The sequence below is a fragment of the Equus quagga genome, chromosome 20 (assembly GCF_021613505.1).
Source record: "Equus quagga isolate Etosha38 chromosome 20, UCLA_HA_Equagga_1.0, whole genome shotgun sequence".
In the NCBI taxonomy this organism is placed as follows: Eukaryota; Metazoa; Chordata; class Mammalia; order Perissodactyla; family Equidae; genus Equus; species Equus quagga.
Window position 1 is genome coordinate 19967195 of NC_060286.1, and position 12213 is coordinate 19979407.

The 12213-nt window shown below is 41.7% G+C and overlaps 1 protein-coding gene across 1 annotated transcript in view; it reads left to right on the forward strand.

Annotated features, from left to right (window-relative positions):
- The window catches only part of TTLL5 (tubulin tyrosine ligase like 5), a 273379-nt gene that overhangs the window by 225495 nt on the left and 35671 nt on the right, over nt 1-12213 (forward strand). The window contains exon 32 of the mRNA XM_046647530.1: nt 8027-8109. Coding sequence (XP_046503486.1) covers nt 8027-8109 — 83 coding nt within the window. The remainder of the gene's footprint in view (nt 1-8026; nt 8110-12213) is intronic.

A 12213-nucleotide genomic window follows, 5' to 3' on the forward strand; every position in this document is an offset into this window, starting at 1 on the left:
GACATATGCACCCCTATGTTCATTGCAGCATTATTTACAATAGCCAAGACTTGGAAGCAACCTAAGTGCCCATCAAGGGACGAATGGATAGAGAGGATGTTGTGTGTATACACAATGCAGTACTACTCAACCATAAGAAATGATGAAATCTGGCCATTTGTGACAACATGGATGGACCTTGAGGGTATTATGCTAAGCAAAATAAGTCAGACGGAGAAAGTCAAATACCATATTATCTCACTTATAAGTAGAAGATAAAAACAACAATAAACAATCACATAGAGACAGAGATTGCATTGGTGGTTACCAGAGGGAAAGAGGGGAGGGAGGAGGGCGAAAAGGGTGATTAGGCGCATGTGTGTGGTGATGGATGGTGATTGATCTTTGGGTGGTGAACACGATGCAATCCACATAGAAATTGAAATATAATGATGCTCACCTGAAATTTATATAATGTTATAAACCAATGTTACCACAATTAAAAAAAAGAGAGGCAAAATTAAAGTAATTTTAGATGTTCAAAGTCTAAGAGTATACCACCCATGACCTTCACTGAAAGAACTAGCAAAGACTTTATAGCATAAAAGTGAACACAGAAGTGTGGGGTAACAATAAACAATGAAGTGCAAAAATTTTATAAAATATCAATAAATGTTAGTGACTATAAAAATAATTGTTGGTCTTCTTTAAAAAGATGAAACACATTTAACACAACAAAGACAAGATGTAGGGACCAAGAATATTCAGTGGAATAGTTCAGTGTCAGGTTCAAGGGCAAGACAGAAATACTGAATGGCTTTATACTTTCTTAGGAAAAAAATAGCTATATAATTGATATACAGTTTTCAAACCAACAGAAAGGGAGAGAGGAATGTAGAAACTTTGTGAATCAAATGGAAGGCAGGAAAAGAAAAAAAGGAAAGGAAAAAGATGGTAAATGGAAAACAAAATCTAAGAAAGTAGGAATAAGTCCAAATATAGGAGTAATCACAATAAATGTTGACATATTATACTCTTCTATTAAAAGATAGACTATCAAATTGCATTTTTTTAAAAATTCAGTTATATGCTGCTTAAAAGAGACATAGCTAAAATAAAATCTCACAGAAAGGCAAGGGATTGGAAGAATGTAAACCCTGCGATACTAATTAGAAGAAAAACTGGTAAAGCAATAAATAAAATGGAGTTAAGCAAAAAGCATTAATAGGGATAAAGAAAAGCAATTATATGCACTTAATATCATAAGTTCAGAATATATAAATCAAAAACTGACAAAATTCTAAGGGAAATTGGCAAATCATCAATAGTAGTTGGTGATTTATTTAAATATACTTCTATCAGTAACTGATAGGTTTCTATAAGAAAAATTTCTGAGGATTTTGAATATTTGAAACAATTAAATCTGCTTTAATAAGTGACTTTTAATCTTTCTTGACCACCACTCATAATAAAAAATATATTTATATGCAACTCAGTAAAAATATGTATATGTAGGTATGTGTATATGTGAAATAAAAGTTCTGCAAGATATTATTTCCTATTCTTTTTTTCAGTTCTGATTGTGTCCTCTAACTTGATTTTACAACCCCCTTTGAGTCACAACTCACAGGCTGAAAAGAATTAATACCTATGCGTAGACTCCTGTACCCATCAGGGAGAATATACATTCTTTTTGAGTATACGTGGACGATTTACAGAAATTCAGCATATACTGTGTCCAAATGAGGGCTCCACATATTTCAGAAAATCAGTATCAAACAGTTCACACTCTTTAACTACAATACAGTTAAATTAGAAATAATGAAAAGGTTTTTTTTTTAAGTACATATGTTTGGCAATTTGAAAAAATAGAGTATTTAGTAATTGTGTTAAAGAGGTAATCATAATGAAAATTATAAAATATTTAGAGCTGAATATTTGTAGAAGTACTACATATCAAATTTGTGGGATAGCCAAAATGCACTCAAAAGGAAGCTTGTAACCTTAAATACATTTATTAAAGACAGAAAGGATTGAAAATAAGTGAGTTAATCATTTAACTTGAAAAGCTATAAAAGGAACAGCAGAGTAAATTAATGAAAATAAAAATAAAAGGCTGAAAATACAGAAATTGCCTAGTACAGCCTGCCACATGAGAGAATGAGAGAATAGTGCCTCAAACAGTATCTGCCAGTTGGTGGGTGTTCATTAAATGCTTGCTGAAGAAATGAATGAAATCAACAACAAACAATAGAGAGGATCACCTCGAAATACTGATAAACTTAAAAAAGAGAAACGGCCCAAATTAATAAATAATATTAGGAACAAAACAGAATGGAACCATGAATATAGTGGAACCGATAATGTGTAGTGTCTTTATAAAATAGAGTCCTTTGCACCACTACGACACAAAAGTTGACTTCACTAAATGTTTCTTGACTTGATTTTGGAACCAGACCCAAGTTAATAATGTTCTAATTGTTATTTGCAAAGGATCAGCATCTTAACTTCTGTCTCTGAAATGCATATGTGATCCCTGGACTGACAGGTAAAAGGAAGAAGCACTCATCCACTGTGTGCATGTAGGTGTGTTGTAAGGACACTTGTGAGATATTTAATCTGTGAGTAAATGTTGGCTAAGAAAAGTCTGAGTATGAGTTCATTTTTTGGAATTCAATTCTTTAACCTAACTTGCATCTTAGAATTTCTTCTCTCCTTTGGGAATGAAAGAAGTGGGTTCTCCCCAGTAGTTTATAAAAATGATGAAAAGGGGGCATTTGTTTTCAGGACCTTGACAAATGCCGCCATGTCTGTTTGCCACAGCCCTGGTGAGGTCAGCATTTCGAGCTCTACTCTTCCTGTAAAATCTTGAGATTTCCCTTTTCTAAGTCCTTCCTTCTACAGAAAGGTCATCCCTGATGTGGTGGCATGAATCCAAGACAAACTTTTACTAAACCATTGAAATAGTACACTAGTACCTCTGTGTTAGAGATGTGGAGAGCCTTGAAAAGAACCCAAAGAGAAACAATATAGCATCAAACCACAGTCAACCTTGTGAAGTAATGAACAAAACAGATCTTAAAGAAAGGATATCACTTTCAGAAAAGTTTCCACTGATCAAAATAATGAGAGAAAAAAAACGAACAGAGGAAACCACAAATAAAGGAAATAAAGATCCATGAAAAAGCACGTCAAAAGCCTTACCAGCAAAATGGATAATGGGGATTTTGCTCATTATAACCCTCCTAGACTGGTGATGGTGTGTTATATAGGCTGGCTGTATGGTGTGGTCTTGATGCCAATGGAATTCCTAGCCAGCTGTTTGATTGACTTGTTCTCCCTGAGTAGAGACTTGCACTGGAAGAAATCTTTCAAGATGATAAATGCAGGCACTGTTTCAACTTTTGGAGAGATTATTTGTTTATAATGCCTTATTGAACAACTTCTTTGAAAGGCCAGAAGAACTGTTCCCCTTTACTCAGAGTAGGAGTAGCGCCCATGTCAAGTTCTTTCTTGGACATCAGGAAAATGGAAGAGACAAGAAGAGTAAATAGGTATGGAGCAAGTGAATTGAATTCTGGGTCAGGAAGTGTACGTTTAATACTTAAGGAAACTCTTCAGGTACTAGCTATGAACATGTCCCAAGAAAAGGTCCTGCCTTGGTTGAAAAGACCATGTCACTGTTAATGGAATTCTTTGTTGCTACTATACATGGTCACATTTTTTATTTCAGTGTATCAGGAAGCCTGCCCTTCAGGAGCTTTTGATAGTTACAGACAGACAGTCCATCTGCAGAGAAGGGGCTGAACTAAGCCCATGACCACAGCTGAGACAGTATCAGGCCTCTAACTCCCAACCTTTGACTCCATCTAACACTTCTCCATCTCCTAGAACTTGTACCATTGCCAAGAAGAGCAATTCAGGGACACTGTGGGACTACACAGTCACATCCAGCACTCTTCTTGGGCTGGAACTCTTTTGCATGACGTAAAGTTAATGGCACCTTTCTTTTCCCAACTTTTGAGTGTTTCTTACTGCAAAGCTCAATACTTTTATAACTCGTTTTTCTGAGTTCGTCTTTAGCTACCTTTTCGTATTCCATATGTCCTATGATCAGAAAACAGCAGGTATTGGAGCTGCAGCAAACATCTTTAACTTTGTACATTCAGCTTTCAGAGAGAAAGTACAATTTCAGTAGTAGCAATTTCATTTGCTGTTCCACTCAGGATGAGATGGCAGATGCATTGTTCCTCCAGTCAGTCTCATTTCCCACAAGCCTTTCTCACAGGAAGAGCATCCCACTGTACTATGTGGTATTCTCATGCTTAAAGACACACACTTTGTACAATAAGCCAGCTGCTTCATTTGGTACACGGTTGAAGAAACAGTGATTCATTCTGATGCTGGCAGGAAAAGAATGTGTATGTTCACATTTGTTAAGAGAGAGTTTGTCAATTTCAAATGAGACTTCTCTTCTTACAGGAGTTTAAGAGTAATTTTGACTATGAGATTTCTGCCTTGCAGGTTGCCAGTTAATTACCTTTTGACCTTAATAGCAAGTTGCTGTTAACTTCCAGGTTCTGAATATCTTGTGGTCATTTGTCCACAGTTTAGCACCAATATTCCATTCTGAGTTAGAGTCAGTGAGTCATCCAATTTAATATTTCTGTATGGAGATGGGCTTATAGTGAATGCAAAGATTGTCAATATTCCTAAGTAAAAATAACAACACTAATAATAGCTCATTTTTTTAGCTCTTAATATAATACCAGACACTGTGCTAAGATGTGCTTTACATCCGCCATCTTATTTAATCCTCAACAACCCTATGAAGTAGGGTCCGATATCCTGATGTTAAAGCCCAGTAACTGCCTTAGAGACAACCAAGGGAACACATCCATACCCTCCTATGTAAATATTTCCTAAAACACAGGTGCTCCCAAGAAAGCAGCAATCATTGCAGAAGCAGAACACCAGGTGCAAATTAACATACAGGCTCTAGGCAAGCTGTGTTTCCAAAGTTCTCATTTAGGAATGGCTTGTTGAGAAGTTGGAACATATTTTCCCAAGGAAATGATGTTATCACAACAAAAACATATTTAGCCATGATGTGCCTAAAGTAGTAATAACATAGACCCAAACCATTTTGTGTACCAACATTTCCATGGAAAAATGCGCTCTGAGTTTCCCCTTGGATGCTAGGTACACATTTCTCCACCACTGGGAAGTGGCGACCATATGCCAGAAGCTGTAGGATCATGAGAAATGTTCAAAGTCTGAATCGATGGTGGCTCCCAAAGCGTGTGCTGGGAGTTAATGGAGGAAACGTTGGAAGAGTGAGTGGAACTGGATACAAAGGGGACATAGGGTCAGATGACCTTGGGTGAGGAGCAGGAGAAAGTCTGTGAAGGTGAAAGATGGAATAATAATCCCAGAGAGCAGAGGAGAGAGTCTGGGGACCCAGAACTCAGCAAGTCTAAACCCCCAGGGATTCTTCTCATCCCTCAGGTATCTCCCTGCTCACTGCCTCTGTTTCTTCTACTGACTCCAAAATTTAACGTACGTGCTTCCCTTTTTACTGTTAACACTCAAGGCTTCCTCTGTGATAGTAAGGCCAGCCCCATGGCTTTTGACTTGACTGCTCCTAACGCAGGCAAATGGCCCTAAGGGTTTTTAACTTCTCTAAAGGAAAGAGCCCATCCTAGGCCCTCCAGAACTTTTCCTTTATCACTTGGACCTGGAAGGGCAAATATCAGCCTACAGATACTTTGGGTGTTTTTTTGGGTCCATAAGGGGCTAAAATAAAATGCATAGGCTTAGGCATTCCAGATGCAGCTCTCCGAGGCTGAAGCTTGTGGGAAAAGGGAGAAGCCCTCGCTCCTTTCTCTCTTTGTTTCTAGGGCTCCATGTCCTCAAAATGAAAGTGGAAAGGAGGAGGGCCCAGGTCGCAGCTTGCTGGAGGGAGGGCTTTAGACAGTGTGATCCTTGCATCACTGCAGGGGTGTGTTCTCAAGGGGTATGTCTCTATCAGGTGTGTAGGGACCACCTGGGCACCTAAGCCTCTACCAGTCTCTCCAAGTGCTCCTCAGACCACCTTCCTCTTTACCCTCTGGTTGTGTTTTCCTGACGTCTCTGGTGCTACTATTCACCTGGGCACCTGGGGCACTATAAAAAGCCCAAGTTCTCAGACGCTATCCCAGACCCACTCAATCAGCATCTCCAAGGCACGGGCCTGGAAAGCTGTATGATTAACAAGCACCCCAGGTGGTTCCTGTCAGGGACTGTTGGCAAACGCTGCTTGACTGCCCTCCACTTTGCTGGTCTTTAAAGGCCCCTAGGACATTCTGAGCGCCTTTCTGCCTCAGAATCATTATATACGCTGTTTCTTCTCCATGAAGAGCTCTTTCCTGTTCACTACTCTTGGCTAAGGCCTACTTCTCGTAACTTCATGACTCAGCTGCAATGTGATTTCCTCAGAAAGACCATCCTTGACCACTCTGCTCACTGTCTAAATCAGGCTCCTGGTTTCATTCTCGAACAAGACCTCATGCTTTTTCTCCTTAGCATTTATCACAGTTTGTATCTTACATATTTGCCTAATGTCTACCTCCTCACTAGGACCGAGCACAGGGAATGCTTAATAAGTATTTTTTGCATACATGAATAAATGGAAAAATAGTGCTGGGAGAAGGGTACTAAAGGTTGGATTGAATGCTGCTCAACAAATAAAGAACTGAGCATATGAAAACTTCAATCTCACAGGTAAAATTTTTACAGGTCAACTAAAATCAAGGTAGATGGGCCCCACAAGTAAGTGTATTTACGGACAATGGGTGAGATTATTTCAAAAGATATTTATTAAATACCCAGTTTGTACAAAATGCAATATTAGGAGCTATGGCTCCAACAGTGAATAAGACTGAAACAATTTCTGTCTTTATGGAGCTCACATTCTAGCAAGGATGACAGATATTAAACAGCCAGTTACACAAGCTGATAATTGTAATTTTGGTAAATGCAGTGAAAGAATTACAGTGCTGTAAGAGCCCATGACAGGGAGACCTGGCATGATCTGTAGGCCATCAAGCTAGTCATAGAATTTCAGGGACATGTGGCTGAGGAACCTGGACCCAAAGAATCTAGTGTGCTCTGTCCTGTCTCTTGTCAAAGTTGCCATGAGGGGAGGTGCCTCTGTGTAATAGTTTCTCAACCTCAGCACTCTTGACATCTTGGGCTAGAAAATTCTTTGTTTGGGGGCACTTTCCAGTGCACCGTAGGAGATGTTTAGCACCATTCCTGTCCTTTACCCACCAAGCCAGTAGACCTCATATTTGTGACAATCGCAAATGTCTCAGCATTGCCAAATGTCCCTTGTGGAAGGGTTGGGATGGGGGCAAAATCTGTCCCTCCTCCTCCCCTCAGTTGAGAACCACTGCTCTTCATGAAACTTGGTTTTTAAAAAATGTCTTGGGGGCTGGCCCCTTGGCATAGTGGTTAAGTTTGGTGCACTCCACTCCAGTGGCCTAGGTTCGCAGGTTCAGTTCCTGGGCATGGACTTACAGCACTCATCAGCCATGCTGTGGTGGTGACTCACATATAAAGTGGAGGATGATTGGCACAGATGTTAATTCAGAGCTAATCTTTCTCAATGAAAAGAAAAAGTCTTATGATTTATCCAAGTCAATACCAGGAACTTAATTTATGCATTCACTAAACAAATATTTGTTGAGTGATTATTAGGTGCTAGGCATGGTTTTAGGCACTGGAGACCCAGAAGCAGTGATCAAAGTCTGTGCTTTCTTGAAGCTACGTTCCAGTGGGGAGAGCTGGCCAGTAAATTTAAAAATATGTAATATTTCAGAAGAAAGGGATACGTTTGTCATAGAAGTCCTTTCTGATAAGATGACATTTGAACAAAGTCTTGAAAGAAGCACGGGAATGAGCCACATGAGAGGGAACACTGAGAGCAAGAGGCAGAGCGATCGGAGGGCCTGTACTTGACCTCGCCTTTCTGTCTGCAGGTCTAACCAGGCTGCTTGTGTTTCAGGGGCTCCTCCACAGAAGGGCAGCTGAACGGCCTCCAGAGCAGCCTTCACGCTGCAGCCTTTGTGCCCATCACCAGCTCCACAGGTTAGTGGCAGTGGCGCACCAGCTCCTTCGAGGCAGGCCAGCAGGGAGGGGCTGGGCTCGGCACAGTCTCTCTTCTGCCTCTGAAGAGAGCTCCAGTTTGAAGAAGGAGGCGTCCAGGCTGTTGAAGCATCGGCACAGGGGCATTCTGTTACATTCTTCTTTCCAATGGTGTTGACAGTTTAGGACTGAATGGTTTTCTAGAGCTAGTTTGGGATAGATGACATTTCCCAGTCTGGTAGAAGGCTATCAGATTTGCAGCATATTACTAAAAATGCCTATATTTGACTGGTGTTTCACTGTTTGTGTAGCATTTCCACGAGTAGGATCTGTCACTAAACCCTGTGAGGTGGATCTTCTTGTCCCCCCACGAGAGGACACAGAGGCTGAGAAAGCTGAGGGGCCTATAGGAGGTTATACGTGGCCGCAGAGCTAGATCTGGGTTGGGTCATGGTCCTGTTGTGGTCTGTTGCCAGTTGGTTCCTGAGGGCCTAAAACCTCTCAGGGTAGGTACCTACATCTAAGTCAGGAAACATTGTCCACAGATAGTTTTCTGAGTAATAATTCATAAAAATACACTAATCAGTAATCAGAGAATTGAAAGAAAATCACTTGGATTCAATTCAACAAGTGTTTATTATTGAGCACCTACTGTGGAGAAAGTGACATGCTGGGCGCTGAGGTACCTAAGGGTGAGCTAGGCAGTCCCTCCATCAGGGAATTACAGACTCAGAGAAGGGGGGAGTCAGCAGGGAGTGTGGGCAAGGTGAGGGAATATCAGGTCCTGGGGACACAGAGTAACAGTCAACAGCACTGGGGACATCTGCTATGCGTCAGGCACAGTTCTGAATGCTTCATATGTAGTAACTCACTTGTTCACAAAACAGGCATATAGTATAGGAACTGTGTTCCCCATTTTATGGCTGAAGAAATAAAGGCACAGACAGATAATGAAACATATCTAAAATCTCACAGCAAATCAATGGTAGGGCAGTATTCGAACCCAAGCCACCTAGCCCAGGCTCCTTACGGACTGGGGAGGGCTTCCCAGAGGAAGAAACATCTAAGCTGAGGTTTGAATGTTGACAAGTCAGCCAGGAGAGGGGAAGCTTGGGGTGGAAGGAGATCCAGGAAGAGGGAACAGTGTGTGCAAAGGCTGAGGGTGGGGGAGAAAACGTGCCGTGTTCTGGGAGCCCTCACGTGTCAGTGTGGCTGGGGACTAGGGCCTGAGCAGGGAGTGCCAGGAGAAGAGGCTGGAGGGGTCGCAGGGCCAGTCTATGAGCCGTGTAGGGAACTTGGTCCTAGAGCAGTAGGAGCCATTAAGGAGTGTAAGGCCCCGGAGTGTGTATGTGGCAGAAGGACGAACATAATCCACCTTAAAATGGTTAGAAGATCACTGAGAGCCCTTAGTTTGACCTTTTTGTGGGGGTCATTACATACTTCTCAGAGTTTCCTGTGGGGATGAAAGGAGGCAATGGAGAGAAGGAGTCTAACCACACCCAGGGCTGCTAGTAATGTGATTGGAGTGTAAAGACTTTTTTCTCCGCTTAAAATCTTAGAACCTGAATTCAAGAAATATTTGATGAGTATCTACTTGCCCCTCCCACCCCCCAAAAGAGAATTCCTAGAACATGGTAGTTATTTTTAAGGAAGTAAGATTTCCCCCTGGAGCAGTAACGGACTGAGACTGGGTAGCTAAGAGAGTCATGGACTAGCTCGAAGGATTTCCGTGGGCTCCAGCTGGTAGAACCTTTCAGCTCTTCAAATTTGCTGGAGCTGTGGAGCTTCACAAAGCTTAGGAGATCCAGGAGTCCTGCCTGTTTCCTTTCCATGTCTAATTGGTCACTTAACTACAGAATTGAACTCTTTGTGTGCACTCTGGCTGAGGAAGTTGGAAATTTGAGAGGCCAGGTGGGTCATACTTTCGGCATCTTAATTATGCGTTAATACTTACTGACCAAGTTACTTAGAAGATTTTGTAACAGTTGCAGTGAATTTGGTATCAGCATAAAACCACAGAATAGAGAGAAGTTGTACTTCTCCATGGCTCCCTATAGCTACCTTTTTTCCCTGCTTCTACCTTAAGATAAGCACATTGTTCTCACCTTGTTTGGGCAGCCTGCTGTTTACTGCTTTTGTCTCCAAATGACCCTGGGCTTCTAAAGTCCCTTGAATTCGTTTCTACTTGGTGACTTTCCTCATGTTCCTGATCCTTGGTTAAGGAAACACTGATGAACATGATAGTAGAGCTCAGGCATTTTCCGTATTCCCAGTAAGCATTTTACCTTAGCAGTGCAATAGTCACCAGCCCTGTTGGAGTTGTTTACACAGCTAGTCAATAACTGCCTGCACTTCAGTGTTTCAACTACAAATTGTGTGTTTTTCTGTATTACACACAGATTTGAAGGAGTTATCCTAGGGGTTCAGAAGGGTGTCCTATGAATAGGAGAAGATGAGATCGCTATTAGAAACGTTTTTCTTTAAACCCACAAGAAGGGAGAACAACCTCCATAATTAGTCAAAAAGCTTACACATCTCTCAGAGTTGGAATGTTTGTGCCTATAGAGGAATCGCTAAACTGACTTTGAAGGGTATTTAGACCGTCTGCTCCATTTAACTCAATGGGTTAAACATGGTATTATTGAGTCCGTGGATAGGCAAAAGTCTCTTTCCTGGCCCCTTGACCCTTTCCCCGAGTCTAGCCAACCAGGCCTTAAAGCTTGTGACTTCGTTCATCAGGCAATCTGAATGAGATAGTGGTTCATCCCAGGGCATTGTTGAAAAACAGCTCAGTCCCTTCCCACTGATGGTGGCCTACTGACATTCTTTTTATTATCATCTTTAAAAGAGGTAGTGAATGTGAAAGCTCCTAGCAGAGTGCCTGGGATGCTCCATGCATATTGCTTTTCCTTGACTTCCCTACCTCAGCTACATATTCTGAGTTTGCTATGGAAGGGAAGATGTAGAGTCAGCAAATTTGGAAATTTGAGAAGGAAGCTGGAGTGAGGGCCTTTGGCTCAAAGCCAGAGCCGTTGGCCTTCCTCCTTTATAGCGATGGCATTCTTCTTGAGTTCTGAAGGGGTGATGGTGAACTAAAATAGCCGAGAGCAGCGGATTAGATAACTGGCATTTCTCTCATGCTCGTTTGATAGTGTAAACTACCATTATTGTGGGCCTGAGCCATACCAGCTGCCCTCGTGCCCGTGCCTTAGCTTCTGCCTAAGCTTTCCTGTCCTGGAGCCCAGCCTCTACCCACCCCCACCTAACTTTTTTGTTATTTTTCTTTTAGCTCTTACTGGTCTATAGTTGATGGAAGGGACCTTCCCAGCTTTTGAGCACCAAAGCTGGATTTCATTTCCAAGAAGTGAGAAGCAATCTCCTTGTTGAACACTTGTTACGTGGAGCCCTGGTAAAAGCACCTGAGCTCTACGCTCTTTGATGGAGGTGGGGTGGCTGCACACCAGTGTGCCTGCCCGCCTCGTTGTCTCTCAGTGGGACAGTAAGAGGAATGAACTTATGCTAATATAAAGCAAACTCGGTGGAGCTTAGACCCTAAGGATCTAGGAGGCACTTGAACTTTCAAGTGAAATTATTTGCCTGGCAGCTCTCAGCAGAATGACGTCTTCTCACTATTAGTGTTTGTTCTTTTCCCAATGCGTTATATAGGTGTTGGAGATCCTGGGTGGATCTGGAGTACAATATATTAATAATAAAAATAAATCAAGCTCTTAAGATGCTTGCCCTAGTGTCTTATACCCTTTATTGCTCCCAAAATGTTCTTCTCTCCCCAGAGCCAGAGGGATAAGAATTTAGGTTCATTACCCATTCTTATACTTAGAAAGCAGAAAAGAGAGCATGGTTTGGTGTTTGGCAGAAAATGGGGTGTCAGCATCTGGGAGAACGGTGATCCCCTAAAACCTAGTTTTAGATTTGCCTTGTTGTCCTTCCAGCCAAGATCAAATAAAGTGTTAAGCAGGGATTTTATTTTACATTTTTCAGGATCTTTGGAACCTCCCCAAGTTATTTTCGCCAGATCCAAACCCTTGCCCACACAATCTGGAGCCCTTGCTATAGGACAGAGAAAATCAAAGTCGGTGAAGTCAGGGC